A 15484-nucleotide genomic window follows, 5' to 3' on the forward strand; every position below is an offset into this window, starting at 1 on the left:
GTGTGTGTGTGTGTGTGTGTGTGTGTGTGTGTGTGTGTGTGTGTGTGTGTGTGTGTGTGTGTGTGCGTGCGCGTGTGTGTGTGTGGGTGCGTGTGGTGGGTGCGTGCGTGTGTGTGTGTGTGAACATCGATGAGAGCCACATCAACACAAAAGAACCAAAGGCAAGCATCCTATCCTGCTCAGCGGCTTTCTTCACTCCCCATCCTCCGCCTCCACCGAAAACCAACATCGCACGTGTGCAACAAACCGGGGGTGCGCGGTGACTGGAGCCACGATTCTTGTCGTCAATTGCTTCGTACAAATCCTCGTCGGGCTGCTCAGTGTCAAGGTCTTCATACAGATCCTGTTCACCCGGGTGCTGTTGGTGCTGTTGGTGCCGTTGGTGCTGGTGCATGGGCCGCGTGTTTGCTGGTGGGAGAGGTGGTGGCGCACGTGTTGATGTTGCAGGGAGCGGCACACCAAAGTCGACCGCAGATGCATCGTCCTCTGGGCTGTCTGGGATCTGACCATATGTGGGCTCGTTGCCACCTAGCAGCGTTGCGCCAGGCCGCAGCGTGTTGACCTTTCCGTAGTTCTCTGTGGGCGCTTGTGCCACCGGGGTGGTGGTGTTGGTGGTGGTTGATGATGATGATGATGGTGGTGGTGGCGGCGGCAGCGGACGTTGTGGCGAGAGGGCGGCGGGCCTGGCTGATGTGGGGACGGGAGGCGGCCTGCTCGACTGTGCGCTTGGAGGCTCGTCGATGCTCTCGTACACTTCCTGGTCTTGGATCATGGGCACAGCGGACGGCTGGTCTGGAGACGCGGCGTTTGGGTTGACATGGAGGGGTTTGAGGACAATCAGCTCTCCTTCTGAAGACATGCCGCTGGACATGGCAGACTGCAACAGCAACCCGATAGTGGGGAATGTGTTTCCCTCCACCAAGTAGTATTGCCCTCCCGCCTGCGTGTGTGTATGTGTGCGTGTGTGTGAGTGAAAGCATGTGTGTGCGTGAAAGCATGCGTGTGCGTGAAAGCATGTGTGTGTGAAAGGGAGGATAAACAGGACGTTACGTTGTTACTTCAGACACCCTTACATCCACATCAACACCCAAAGCAGGAACGCTCACCCCAGTCCAAAACACCGCACTAACCTCGGAGATGCGAAAGTTTCTGATAAAGGGGCCTTGCTTGATCACGAGCGTGTAGACGCCTGGGGCGGATTGCGATTCCCGCACGAGAAAGTGGCCATGCTCGACATCTGCGGTCACGCAGTGAGCATGCATGATGAGGCGTGATTGGCGGTGGAGGGGGAGCAAAGGAATCAACGAGTGTGTCATCATGATAACATGCATACGTGTGCGTATGCGAGTACGTGTGTGTGTGCGTGTGTGTATGTGTGTGTATGTGTGTGTGTGTATGTGTGTATGTGTGTGTGTGTGCGTGTCAGTGCGTGCCTGTATGTGTGTCAGTGGAAAGAGAACACAGGCACATGAAGAACGCATCGAAAGCAAGCAAGCACAGCAATCAATCAATCCAGCAGCCAAGCACACGTCAAGGGCTCACACAACAAGCACACGCATAGCAAGCGCACACATGGCAAACAAGAAAGGCCAGCTTGGATGAGTGTGGGCATGACTGACGTGGTTGGTGCATGTACTGATCACACTCGTCGCGTTGCATGGATCCCGCAAACCATGGCTCTGCGTTTAGGTTGTCCATGCTGCGCTGTACATTTGGTTCCTATCTATGCTGGCTGTACTATGTATGTTGCTCCCGTGGTTGTTTGCAGGCAGATCCCGAGCAGGTTGCGGCCGGGGGGACGGCAGCACCAGCGAGGTTGATGTCACCAACTTGAAGAAGAGGCACACCCCCCCTCTCCGTCTGTTGCCTCGAACCCTCGAACCCTCGCCTTCTTTGCCTTGCCTGGTGTTGTTGTTGTTGTTGGCGGCTGCAGCACACACAGGACCAACCAGGCGCAAATTGCACAGAATAAGCAAGCAGCAATGAGTCGATGCACATTTAATTTTTCACGTTGTCCGGACAACCCAACCCGCCACAACGCGACCCTCGCGGTAGTTTTTGCTTCTGCACCCACGACATGAAAACGAAACAACGTTCAGCGCATGATGTGGCTGCGCGAAGTGAGAGGCGGCTGATGTGAGCACTTTTACCTCTTCTTCCTTCTTTGCCAACCAACAGCACCTGTGCTGCAAGCACAGTTTAGATCGCAGAGGACCTCTTGGATTGAGGTGGTGAGTAGTGTGGAACTGCAGCCCCCCCCCTACCACACACACACACACACACACTCGCACACATCGCTTGACCCCAAACCACTGGCAATCGATCGAATCGATCGATGCTCACTGCTCACCGTACGTTGGCGATGACTGCGGCGGCGTGTGTCTTGGCCGTTGCCTTGCTGGCAACGCTGGCCACGCAGACGGCCCACGCGTCCAGCTCCGGCTCGGCTGCGAGAACGACAAGCGATCCGTCGCTCCATGGCCCGGTCGTGCCATCCGGTTTTTACGAGTGCTTCGTCGGTGCTTACCCATCCACCCGGTTTGCAACCGAGGATGTGGTTCGGCCTGCGGTCCTCTTCTCTGGCGTCTCGGTTCCAAATGTGAAGCGCATTGACCTGGAGTCGTGCGTGAACCTGTGCTCCTCCGTTTCCCTTGACGAGTGCGCCGGCGTGTTCTTCATCGTGGCCCCGGAGTATGCGTGCTACCTCCTGCCAAACGCGCCAGCAACAGGGCAGCCCGTGCCCACAGGCACGTCGTCCTTCACGCTGCTGCGCACGCCGCTGCAGGACCAGTTCCCACCACAGCTTCCCACCGACGCCCTGAGGGCGTGGGTTTCGTACGACCACGTGCACGCGCGTGCAGCCAGCATGGGGTTTGCGGTTGATGCGGTTGGCGCCGTCCCTTTCGCGCCGGGCTCCCCGAGCGACTATGCCTTCCGACTGGAGATTGGCCACCTCATCCGCTCCTTCGTCTCCCGTGTCTCAGACTGCATGGCCACGTGCCTGGCAACGGCCGAATGCGACGCCCTGCACATTGTGCAGACGCGCCCGTCGTTTCAGGCCACAGCCAACTCTGGCACGCCAGGTGACGATGCCATCCCCATCATCTGCTCGCTGCTTCGGGATGCAGAGCCACACAGGCTCACATCAACCACCTTCCACTCCTTTTCCCTCTCCCGCATCAACCTTCCTACAACCACCACATTGACCACCACATCAACTACGACATCGAGTAGCATGCCAACCACCACATCAACTACGACATCGAGTAGCATGCCAACCACCACATCCACCACTACATCCACCACAACGTCAACCACCACATCAACCACCACGCCACCTCCTGGTGATGCAACCACAATGCATCCCCCAGCCACAACAACAACAACAACGTCCACCACTACATCCACCACGACGTCCACCACCACCACCATGACAACAAGACCTTCGTCGTCACTGGGCCACGAGCAGTCCAGTGTATCGTCCTCATCTTCCACCTCCACATCCTCCTCCACCTCCACGTCTTCCTCCACCTCTACGTCGTCATCATCATCAACATCCTCCTCATCATCCACATCATCGTCAACATCCACTTCATCCTCGTCATCATCAACGCCTGCGCTGTCATCGTCTGCCCCGCGTGGCATCATCCTCATGTTTGCCGATGACGTGGGTGCCGAGCGTATTGGCGCCTATGGGTCGCACCACTCCACCCCAAACGTGGATCGCCTTGCGTCGGAGGGCGCCCTCTTTTCACACTTTCACGCCCAGCCAGCATGCGTTCCTTCAAGGTGAGCTAGTGGTTCGCGTGCGTGTGTGTGTGTGTGTGTGTGTGTGTGTGTGTGTGTGTGTGTGTGTGTCTGTCTGTCTGTCTGTCTGTCTGTCTGTCTGTCTGTCTGTGTCTGTGTGCGTGTGTGCGTGTCTGTGTTTTGTATGGTGTCTGTGCACGTGCGCCCACATTTTTTGGCACACCACGCATGCGTACCTCCTCACTCTCTCTGCACTGTTATGCTTCGACGATCCCCACAACACTGTCGCTCAACCTACGCCTTCACACACACACACACACACACACACACACACACACACATACACGTGTGTGCATGCGTTTCATCCCACCTGCTGGCCAGGTCGACGCTGCTGAGCGGGCGAATCCCGGTGCGCCACGGCCTCGTTGCCAATCTTGGTGGCCTTCCCCTCGACGATCTTCAACGACAGCACTGCAGTCTCATGCGACTCATGAAGGCTGCCGGTTACTCCACCGCCCAGATCCTCAAATGGCACCTCGGTTAGCTGTGTGTGTGTGTGTGTGTGTGTGTGTGTGTGTGTGTCAGATGTGTGTGCGTGTGTGTCGGATGTGTTTACCGTATGTGCAAAGTCATCACCCCATTACTTTTCGCTTTCCTTGCAATTGCTGTGCTGTGATGCCCTCCATCTCACCCCTGACATCTTTTTCTCACACGCACGCACGTACACGCACACACGTACGCATGACCATACACACACATACACGCACGCCAGGTGATCTGCCGCTGCAAGCGGACGGGTGCGGTATTGACGAGTACATTGTGTGGGCGCGTGAGCTTGACCGCGACAGGTACAAGGACTTTGTTGCACACACCAACCTGGATGTGACCTCCAACGACGTGTTCTCAGGCCAGGTGATGATTGATGGTGAACCCTGTGTCATTCTTTTCACTTCCCATCCATCACGTGGGGATTTGACTTCTGGTTGAAGGCCACGCCACGCACTGATTTGACACGACTGGTTTCCTCGTGTACGTCGTTCATCTCACCACACCACCCCACTTTGCATCGTCCATTATCTATGTTACCTTGTCAGCCCTCACTTCCACTGCCGCGACACACACACAACACAACACAATACAACACAACACACAACACACAACACAACACAACACAACACAACACAACACAACACACACACTCTCTCGCAATCACAGCCGTGGCCATGGGGAACGGGGCGACGCAACGAATGGACCACCGTGGAGCCAGAAGGGCCACACTACGGCCCTCGCCTGGGCGTGAAGATGGTGAAAGATCTCGTGTTGCATCATGTCCAGGAGGACACGCCCTTCTTCCTGTACTACCCCATGCTGCTTGGGCACGGCTCCTTCCGGACAGGAACGCCGCCCGAGTACGACGGCAACGGCGGTGGACGCGCAGTCCGCTTCACGGCGATGATGGAGGAGATGGACCGCATTGTTGGCGAACTGGACACGTTCTTGCAGGACGTTGGTGTGAGCAACGACACGCTGCTGCTGTTTGTCGGCGACAACGGCACCCCAGACGGCTTTGGCTCAGACGTCGACGTTCCACTGGACAACAACCTTGGAGATGGTGATGATGGCGATGACGATGCGACAACGGTCGAGCATGTGGATGGCGCCAAGTTTTCTGTCTTTGACAACGGCACGCGAGTGCCGTGCATTGTCAAGTGGCCATCTGTGATTGCTCCCGGCATCACCATCAACGCCATTGGCGACCTCACGGACATCATGACAACGCTGGCGGCGGCAGCGGGAAGAGAGGACCTGCTGTCCGATGCGTCCATCGTCTTCAACACGGGCGATGGCGACGATGGCACGTACGGTGATGGTGGTGATGATGGTGGCGACGAGGGGAGCGTGTCGAGTGATCCGTTCTTCAGCAAGCTTGATGGCCGTTCAGTGTGGCGGAAGTTGGTGTCACTCCCTCCTGGCAGCGAGGATGGTGCCGTGGACAGTCCCAGGCTGCTTGCGGGCGAAAAGCCGTTTGTGTATGTGCAGTACCGCAAGGACGCCATTGTGCGCACACGAACGCACCTGCTGAACCAGGACGGCGCACTGTATGACGTCGACGCGCTGTACCGCCCACACCTCATCGACACCATCAACACCGTGTGCGACGCGCAGCGGTACACGCAGCTGCTGCTGCTTGAGGAGGCAGCCAACGCCACCATGCGCCACAACGACTTTGCGACGTTTTCGCCAACACGTCGCCCCACCATCGTCGATCCACGCCCAACTGTGCCGGAGTGCCGTAAGTGGCGGTGCTTCGGTGGCGCTGCCGTGTGCCGTGGGTGCAACCCTGGTTACACGCTGGATACGAGCACACACACGTGCGCGCAGTGCCGTGTGTCCAACTGCAAGGGCTGCTACCTCCGCAAGTTGGACGTGTGTCACACGTGCCAGCCAGGATACCAGCTCCAAGACAATGGCACCACTTGTGCCCCGCTGGTTTGAATGATAAGGGCTAGGGATGTGTCTGCGTGTGTGTCTGTGTGTGCCTGTGTGCGTGTGTGTGTGTGCGTGTGCGTGTGTGTCTGTGTCTGTGTGTCTGTGTGCCTGTGTGTCTGTGTGGTATGGGCATGTTGCTTGCTTGTTTGTTGCCTTCTCCCAATGTGATTGTGATGTAGTGTCACGTAGTTACGCTGGTGACTTCACTCCCTTTGCCTCTGCTCTTTTTACGCCTTGCACTGTTCGTGTCCTTGTGACAAATGTAGTTTGCCTTTGCCCTCTTCTCTCTCTCTCTCTCTCGGTTTCTTGTGTTGGGGTGCGATGGAGTGTGATCATGCTTGTAATATGAGACTTGAATGAAACAAATGAGCGAAGCAACGGCTACAACGCATGCCACACGCGGCACTGGTGTGTGCGCCACACGCTGATTAGAGGACAAAACCACGGCCCACAGCTCGTGCTGGGGCGACGGCATGCACATGAGATGCATAAAACGCATGCATACTTGGGCGCACGCACGCGAAAACACCACGCACGTTCACATACACACGTAAACAACGTGCATACACGCGCGTGCATACACTCGCTGTACATGCTCTCATAAATGCTGCAACAAACACACACATGCACGCAAGGCACTACTCGTCGTCACTATCATCAAAGGTGATGCGGGTTGGCTGTGCATCAACAAGATCGTCTGTCGTGCGGTAGTGTGCGCCGTAAATTGGATGTACCTTCCGCTTCGTGTGCTGCCCAAACTTCATCAGCGCCTCGGGGACCGTCACCCCAGCAGCCCGCAGGACGTTGCCCAGCCCGCCCGCGTGGTGCTTGTCGTGCTGTGTGAAGAGCGTGTGCGCCGTGCCCTTGGCGCCCGCACGACCGGTTCGTCCAATGCGGTGCACATACTCCTCAATAGTGAGCGGGAAAGTGTAGTTGATGACATACTCGACATCCGGCACGTCCAGGCCACGCGCAGCCACGTCGGTGGCAATCATCAGCGGCACCTCGCCGCTCTTGAACTCCTGCAGCACGCGGTTGCGGTCGCCCTGCGGTCGTGGGATGAGTGGTGGTCCGAGGGAGGGGTGTGGTGGTATGAGGTGGGTGGGGAGGGACAAGTGGAGAAAAATGGTGGTGAGTGGGGAGAGATGTTGATGGGCAGTGCAAGCAGCGGCACCACACACTTGATCGTGACAGACGAATGGTTGCAGCAGGCATTCCAATCACTGTTGCAAGAGCCGCTGCACACGTCAACGCAAACCAACGTACACACACACACACACACACACACACACACACACACAAAAGCCCACGCGAATATGGGCAGGGGGGGGGGCTAGCTGACCTGTGAGAGGTCGCCGTGAATGGCCTTTGTGTTGTATCCCTTGTACTGCAGGAACTGCTCCAGGCGCGCCGCCTCCTTCTTGTACAGCGCAAACACAAGCACCTGGTTGGTGCGTAGAGTGAAGGGAGGGGGGTGCACATTGTTGTGCGAGCATGCGTGTGAATGGGATCGAATCGGATTGGCGCTGTACCAACACCAACAACACAACCTGGTGCACATTTGCAGATGTTACGCGACAACCACGGGCACACACACATACGTACACATATATACGTACGCACGCACGCACGCACACACACACACACACACACACACACACACACACACACACACGCACACGCACACACACACACGCTTTGTACCTTGTTCTTGCGGCTCTTGTGGTATTTCCTGAGGAGATCAAGAAGGCGGCCGTTCTTCTGCTTCGGGTCAATCACCTCCACAATCTGCGTCACGTTCTTGCTGGCTGCAAGGTCATCAGACCCAACCGTTACCTGCGAGCACAATCAAAACGGGAAGCAAGGGGTGGCATTGAGGTCTTGTGGAGCGACAATGCACGAGAAGAACTTCATGCGAGCTCTGGTACGTGTATGTGCGCAAGCACAACCCATCTACACATGCACACACGTGCATGCACACACATGCGCACACACATGTACGCATACACATGCACGCACACACACATGACTTCAAACCCCCCTCCCCCCGTCCCCCACCCACATGAACACACATACATACATGCGCGCACATACACACAACGCACCCGCATGCACGCACACGCCCACCACTCCATCACATCACGTGTGCGGTACCTTGACAGGGCGATTGAGGTAGTCCTTTGCGATGCGCCGCACCTCCTGCGGCCACGTGGCAGAGAACATCACCGTCTGCCGCGGCGTGGGCATCTGCGCCATGATGCGCTTGATGTCGCGCTCAAACCCCATGTCAAGCATGCGGTCTGCCTCGTCCAGGACGTTGAAGGTGACGGCGCTCAGGTCGATGGACCCGGCCTCGCACAGGTCAAGCAGGCGGCCTGGTGTTGCCACGATGACGTGCACGGGCTTGCGCATGGCATCCATTTGCTCGCGGCGCTGCGCCCCGCCAAAGATGCACTGCACATTGAGCGGGGTGTTCATGCCCTTGCCCGCGTCGCTCAGCACCTTGCCCGTCTGCATGGCAAGCTCGCGCGTGGGCGAGATGACCAGCATGAAGGGGCGGCCGCGACCAGGGGTGCCGCGCGCTGCGACGTGCACGAGACCAGGAAGACCAAAAGCGAGTGTCTTTCCGGAGCCCGTGGCTGCGATGCCAACCACGTCACGGCCCCGAAGAACAATGGACCACGTGTGTTTCTGGATGGGCGACGGCTTCTCAAAGGTGGCGCAGACCTTCATCACGTCGTCCGGCATGCTGCTCTGGTGGAACTTGGGGATGGGCTTGAACTCCTCCACAGACTCGCTGTGGAAGCCCTTCACCTCCACGCGGTCCTTCTTGCGCGCCTCGCTGACCTGGGCAGACGGCAACGCGCTGACCTCCTTGTGCTCTGTGTAGAAGTCGAACTGCACGCCACTACTCGGGCCAGACTTGGTCTTGGACGTGTGCTTGGCGGCGGCGCCATTATTGCTGCCGTTACTGGATGCCGGCTTGGCCCGCTTGGTCGGCTGTTCACTGTCATCCTCATTCACACCCTTCTTCTGCTTCTTGCTCTTCTTGCTCTTCTTCTCCTTCTTCTCCTTCTTCTCTGTTGTTGTGTCTGCACCATCGCTGACCTCGGCCTGCTTCTTGTCCTTCTTGTCCTTCTTATCCTTCTTATCCTTCTTGTCCTTCTTCTTATCCTTCTTGTTCTTCTTGTCCTTCTTGGGCTTTGTGCTTGTTGTCGCGGGAGTGCCGGGGGTCTCCTTCTCCGACACTGCGGCAGCCTTCTTCTCCTTCTTCTCCTTCTTCTCCTTCTTCTTCTTGCTCTTCTTTTCCTTCTTGCTGCTTGTACCTTCACCGCTCACGCTCTTCTTGCCATCCTCAGCAGGCGCAACAGCGTCAGCCTCTTCCTTGCTTCGCTTCCCCATGGCGATGGGTTCGTGTGGTGTGTGTGTGTGTGTGGTGTGTGTGTGTGTGTGTGTGTGTGTGTGTGTGTGTGTGTGTGTGTGTGTGTGTGTGTGTGTGTGTGTGTGTGTGTGTGTGTGTGTGTGCGATCGCTGTTTGGGAGGACGATAAAGTGCACGTGGGCAGAATGAAATAATTGCACAGTTTAATCATTTCAGCCAAGTTGTTGGTGTTGTTGTTGTTGTTGTTGTTGTTGTTGGTGTTGTTGTTGTTGTTGTTGTTGTTGTTGTTGTTGTTGTTGTTGTTGTTGTTGTTGGTGTTGTTGTTGTTGTTGTTGTTGTTGTTGTTGTTGTTGTTGTTGTTGTTGTTGTTCTTCTTCTTCTTCTTCTTCTTCTTCTTCTTCTTCTTCTTCTTCTTCTTCTTCTTCTTCTTCTTTTGGTGACAGTGGCAGTGTTGTTGTTGTGGTTTGCGTCTCTAAGAGGAGATTGGAGAGATGGCGAGCTTGATGCCCTTTGACGAGTTGGCGGAGTACGTGGTGAAGACGCGCCCAGCGTGCAGCAGCGGTGTCGGATCTAGCAAGACGGTTGCAGGTGTTAAAACACGATGCACACATAGTGGTGATGGTGGGGGATAGGTTCGAAAGGTGCAGCGGACAGAAGAAACCGAATGAGGTAGCCCACCACGATCACGCACGCACACACATTCACACACATGCACACACATTCACACACATTCACACACATTCACACACATTCGCACGTTCACGCACGCACATTCGAAGGACATGTTTGGATCGTTGTCGAGGCTGGCGGTGGTGGTCCACGTGTGGCCCGTGAGCGAGGACTGAGCAAGGACGAGCGGTGTGCGCGCCGTCTTGGACGGGTTGTAAGCGAGGATGGCGCTGCCGTTGACAGAGCCACGCGTTAAGCACACCTGCACGTATGGGCGAATCGGATCGTTGATAGTGAGGGTGGTGGTCACGGTGAGGGAAAGGAGGGGTGGGGTGGGGCGTGCACGGTCGAATGAATCAAGCGGCTGTCCTTCACAGACAATGTTTCACATGAATTCACACACCCACTCGTGCCTTCGTGTAGCTATCCCCACAAAACGACAGATGTCCATGACCACACATCACACACACGCTCACAGAGCGCACACTCACTCACTCACTCCCTCACTCACACTCACACACACACACACTCATTCATACACACCACAAAACATCACAGTGCAAGATGCTGTCGTACACCTTTGAGTTTGGGTTGAGCAGCGACGAGGGCATAGCGGTGGTCCACGTGTTGCCATTATCGGTGCTCCAGCTCTCATAGATATACCCGGCTTGTGTTCGGAACAGCTGATGTACGTGATGGTCAGGGCAGGTGATGCCATATGGCTGAGACAGGCTGCGGAGGTAGCAGAAGCAGAAGGCACTATTCCCAACACCACACACACACATGCATGCACACACACGAATACACACACACACACACGCACACGAACGCACACGCGCGCGCAAGAGCAGTGCAGTGCTGACCTGGATCAAAGAGCTGTCCTGAAATTGGTGCAGGGTGTTCTCAATCAGCCTGCAACGGTCACAGCGCATTGCAACCTGTCAGCGATCACACGCGACCACACACAATCACACACGCACATTCGCTTCTTTGTTGTGTACACTCTCCTCCTTCCCCCCCCCCCTCAACACACACTCTCTGGTTGACATTCACTGATGTATCGCACCACGTGCTGTTGTTGTGAATGCTGCCGCGTGTGGTCCATGTTGTGCCGTTGTCATCCGAAACGAGCACACCTGATGCACTCAGACCCTTGTCATACACAGTCCGGGGCTCCTGCGGAATACAATTTCGCGTGCATATGCAAAACCATGCACACACACAGTCACACACGGTCACACACACACAGTCACACACACACAGTCACACACACAGTCACACACGGTCACACACACACAGTCACACACACAGTCACACACACAGTCACACACACAGTACAGTACAGCACATAGCATACACAGCAGCGTGCACAGCACATATGATCCATTGTTCATGCACATGTAGGCAGACAGGTGCTGTTTGCAGGATGCGTGATCGATGGGAGCAGGCAATCAAAATCGTTGTCCCCTGCTGTTCCTGCACGCTCGCACCTGCCAAAACGGAAGCATCCAGCGGCCAGTTGCGGTAATGATCATGTGGTTCGCGGTCACCTTGCTCACTTGCCCGCGAGCCTCAAACCTGTGAGTATCGCCACAACAAAAAGGAAGTTTGCAATAGTAAAGGAGACACAGACGCATGTGAACTACAAAGCATCTCTAACTCAGTGAATACCCACCCATTCGCATGGCGTCACAATGAAACAAAGCAGCAGCAGCAGCAGCAGCAGCTGGCGCAGTGCAAGCTCCATTTTCTCATACACTCACGGGAGAATAACGACGGGGTTGGTCCAGGTTGCGCCGCCGTCGGTCGACGTCACGTATCGGACCTGTTGTCCGCAGTGCAAACCACCAATGTATGCGCAGTGAACGCCAGTGCACACTCAGCATGAATGCATGTTGGTGCCTGTCACTCGTGCGAGGGACAGGAAGCGGGTCAAGCATACGTGCACGCGATACTAGTATGGACAATTACACGATGCTTCACACGCACACACGCACACGCACACGCACACACGCACACGCACACGCACACGCACACGCATACACACGCACATGTACAGACACACACACGCATATATACAGACACGCACATGCACGCACGTACACACACATACGCACTTCTCCGCCGGGATAGGAGCGCTTGAAGGAACCGCAGCCTGGCTTGTCGCGGTTCTGGTACTTGGTGGATGCAGAGAAGAACAGCCACAGCTTGTTGGTTGCCTTGTCAAAGCGCAACACGGGTCTACGTCGAAAAGAACAACCGCGACGTGTGCATCACGAACAAGAGTGAGGGATTGAGCGATTTAGTGAGTGCTGTAACATGAGTGTTTGTATGTCATGCGCGTGTGTCGTGCGTGTGTCGTGCGTGTGTGCGTGTGTGTCGTGCGTGTGTGAGATGTCCAACCATGCAAGAACTGAGAAAGAGGACTGCCGTTGACGCGCATGAGCACCCAGATGCAGAGACATGCTTGCATGGTGGTATGGAGCCGGTTTGGCGTGTGTTTGTGTTTGTACGTGAGTCCATGAACGTACCCCCACAACGCCAGCGTATCATTCTGGGCCACCACGGCGGGTGCCCACGTCACGCCGCCATCCTTTGAGGACTGCAGTCAAGCAAAGCAACAAATATCACGTCATGCCCACGCTAACAGTAGCCACGCGATTAGGCACAAACTCAAGATCAACCCAAGCCATGGGGATGCCAACGTGGCACGCGCTGTGCGGTGTTTGCATTTCACATAACACCTGTGGTGTGCAGTCCCTGGCCCGGGCATCACACGACCACCACTCGTACCGTGAAGAAGATGGCCTGGTCATTGCAGCCTTCCGAGAGCGAGGAGCCCTGAAACGCAGCCACCAGCGTTCCGTCTGGCAGGGCCTCGATCATGGACATGTGTGAATCTGCAGCGATATCGTGAATGATGTTAGGTTGGAAAAAGTGAGGTCAAGGCAGGCGCAATGACAATGCACACAAGACGACGAATATTCAACGCACATCACAGCCCTGTCTCCCACCGCGACACCAGACACGTACAAACAATGGAGGCGTTGGTCTGGAACACCCAGTGGTGGCTCACAGCTGTGCCTGCCGTGGCAGTGGTGGCAGCTGCACAAGTGCTGACACACGCAGCTACCGCAACCACAACAACAGCGAACAACAAGAAGGTGCAGTTGGAGAAGGATGTCATCATCGTTGGTTGCAGGCACGAAAGTTTCCCAAAGATATGCACTAATCGCCCAAACTTGTTGGCTGCTGTTGTCGTGGGAGGACAACAGACAGTGCTTCGTCTGTTTGTTGTGGGTGTGTTGGTGTTGTTGGTGACGATGACGACGGTGGCGGAGCGGTGGCAGCATCGCTTCTTGAACAGTGGCAAGGGGCTTGCAGCGTGCTTGTTATTAGCGCTGGTGTGGGTGTTGTTGGAGAAGGCAGCAGTGAACCATGTGTCCAGGCCAACAGATGTGGATACGTTTCACGCCCGTGATTACTTCAACAGCGACCTCACATGGCGGGTCAGTGTTTTGTGTGCGTACGGGTAGTTGTATGCGTGTATCGTGTGCATGCGTGTGTAGTGTGTGCGTGCATGTAGCCGTGTGCGCGGTGTGTGTGCACGTGTGTGTGCGCGCGTGTGTGTGTGTGTGCGTGTGTGTGTGTGTGCGTGTGTTTGTATTTCTGATTGCATGTTTGAGACTCGGTTGCATTACGTTGATAGCTTGTGCACGCCCCTCGACCTCACACGTCCATACACATGTCGTACTTGCACCAACAACTCCGGTTACTGTGTGCAGAGCAAGCGGTTCTTCGAGCTCACGCGGAACCTAAGCGTTCCACTTCCAGGCGCACGAGCAAGGTGAGTGACTGCTGCACAATGACAGCCGAAGTGAATGTGTGTGAGAGTGTGTGCACGTGCGTACATGAGTATATGTGCGTGTGTGTGTGTGTGTGTGTGTGTGTGTGTGTGTGTGTGTGTGTGTGTGTGTGTGTGAATATGTGTGCCGGCGAGTCTGCTGTGGGGTCTTACAGCGTGCGGTTTTGTGTATCTTTGATGCTGAACCGACCAACAGAGCTGCAGGGAGGCCGATCGAGCAGACGATTCGAGATTTGCAGCAGCTGGAAAGGCATGGCAAGGCGCTGGCAACGACATCTCTGCAGCTTCAAGCAGACCTCTTGGTAAGTGCATATTGAGCAGCTCGTTACTTTGTGCATGTTCATGCGTTTGCGTGTATCTTTGTGAACTCGCGGCACCTGTTCACACTGTAGCTGTTTGGTTGCTGCCATCTCACTGCCACACTCATATTGTGCATGTGGATGCTTGCCCAAGCAAGGCCGCGGAAGCCCACATCTCTGTGCTGAAGAGTCGGATAGCACTGGGCGAGAACAGGGACATTTTGCATTCCATGTGGTTCAAGTACTGCTGGGTAAGCCATGATCATCGGTGTACTGGCGTTGGTTCACGCAAGCGTGCAAACAGCCGCGGAAGTGTGTGGATTGTGTGTGCGTGTGCGTGTGTGTGTGTGTGTGTGTGTGTGTGTGTGTGTGTGTGTGTGTGTGTGTGTGTGTGTGTGTGTGTGTGTGTGTGTGTGTGTGCGTGTGTGTGTGTGGATTGTGTGCGTGTGTGTGTGTGTGTGTGTGTGGATTGTGTGTGCATGGATTGTGAGTGCGCGCGCGTGTGTGTGTGCTTGTATTTTCATGCGTCACCTGTTGGTTGCCCACATGTCTGACACAAACAAACAGAAACCAGGCAAGACGAGAATATGTGATGCTGACAGCGTGTTGAGACCGATCATCAACCTGCAGGTGTGTGTGTGTATGTGTGTGTGTTTGTGTTTGTGTGTCTTGCATGCTGCGTGTTGTTGTTGTTCTCTTGTGCGTGTCCTTGTGCATACCGTGTGGCCCCAGGGTGACTTGCTTCGTACTTGTACTTTGCCTGTGTTTTAGTCTTGTCCCTCCTCGCTGACATACACACTGACACTGACACCCACACGACCGGTTGCCAGGCACCGCCTGTGGTGTTTGCAGTTTATGGCACACTGGTGTGCTTTCTCGCTGCGACAAGCGCCGGCGAATTCGTGGTTGCCAACCACATGATCTGTACGCTTTCCTGACATGTGCACGAGCTTGAACCCGTGTGCGATGGCCCTGCACGGAGTGCCATGACATGCACGTGCATTCGCTGACTGTTTTGTTCCTCTTGTGTTCC

The 15484-nt window shown here is 55.6% G+C and overlaps 5 protein-coding genes across 5 annotated transcripts in view; 2 read left to right on the plus strand and 3 right to left on the minus strand.

Annotated features, from left to right (window-relative positions):
* The window catches only part of PTSG_11652 (uncharacterized protein), a gene marked incomplete at its 3' end in the record, with an annotated part of 7875 nt that extends 6024 nt beyond the window's left edge, over positions 1 to 1851 (minus strand). The window contains exons 1-3 of the mRNA XM_004998272.1: positions 1620 to 1851; positions 1131 to 1237; positions 248 to 940 (exon numbers count right to left, since the gene is read on the minus strand). Coding sequence (XP_004998329.1) covers positions 248 to 940; positions 1131 to 1237; positions 1620 to 1698 — 879 coding nt within the window. The 5' untranslated portion in view covers positions 1699 to 1851. The remainder of the gene's footprint in view (positions 1 to 247; positions 941 to 1130; positions 1238 to 1619) is intronic.
* Positions 1852 to 2138: 287 nt separating this feature from the next.
* PTSG_00862 (uncharacterized protein) lies at positions 2139 to 6611 on the plus strand. Its single transcript, XM_004998273.1, has 4 exons — positions 2139 to 3789; positions 4129 to 4286; positions 4520 to 4659; positions 4963 to 6611. Exons 1-4 carry the CDS (start codon positions 2336 to 2338, stop codon positions 6241 to 6243), a joined length of 3033 nt encoding a protein of 1010 aa, XP_004998330.1. The 5' UTR covers positions 2139 to 2335; the 3' UTR covers positions 6244 to 6611.
* PTSG_00863 (DEAD box polypeptide 17) lies at positions 6565 to 9639 on the minus strand (the record flags this gene model as incomplete). The annotated part of the gene is made up of 4 exons (XM_004998274.1): positions 6565 to 7283; positions 7580 to 7681; positions 7942 to 8073; positions 8392 to 9639. 4 exons carry the CDS (start codon positions 9637 to 9639, stop codon positions 6876 to 6878), a joined length of 1890 nt encoding a protein of 629 aa, XP_004998331.1. The 3' UTR covers positions 6565 to 6875.
* A 451-nt stretch (positions 9640 to 10090) lies between these two features.
* On the minus strand, positions 10091 to 13502 carry PTSG_00864 (uncharacterized protein; the record flags this gene model as incomplete). Its single annotated transcript, XM_004998275.1, has 11 exons — positions 13321 to 13502; positions 13081 to 13187; positions 12819 to 12889; positions 12405 to 12528; positions 12051 to 12112; positions 11778 to 11865; positions 11354 to 11463; positions 11151 to 11199; positions 10866 to 10970; positions 10390 to 10549; positions 10091 to 10188 (listed from the first exon to the last, which is right to left on the minus strand). The coding sequence occupies exons 1-11, from the start codon at positions 13475 to 13477 to the stop codon at positions 10091 to 10093; spliced, it is 1131 nt and encodes a 376-aa protein (XP_004998332.1). The 5' UTR covers positions 13478 to 13502.
* A 20-nt stretch (positions 13503 to 13522) lies between these two features.
* On the plus strand, positions 13523 to 15389 carry PTSG_00865 (uncharacterized protein; the record flags this gene model as incomplete). The annotated part of the gene is made up of 6 exons (XM_004998276.1): positions 13523 to 13796; positions 14073 to 14134; positions 14349 to 14454; positions 14610 to 14702; positions 15019 to 15081; positions 15282 to 15389. Exons 1-6 carry the CDS (start codon positions 13611 to 13613, stop codon positions 15387 to 15389), a joined length of 618 nt encoding a protein of 205 aa, XP_004998333.1. The 5' UTR covers positions 13523 to 13610.
* Between the last annotated feature and the right edge of the window lie 95 nt (positions 15390 to 15484).

This window comes from Salpingoeca rosetta, assembly GCF_000188695.1.
Source record: "Salpingoeca rosetta unplaced genomic scaffold supercont1.2, whole genome shotgun sequence".
Taxonomy (NCBI): domain Eukaryota; class Choanoflagellata; order Craspedida; family Salpingoecidae; genus Salpingoeca; species Salpingoeca rosetta.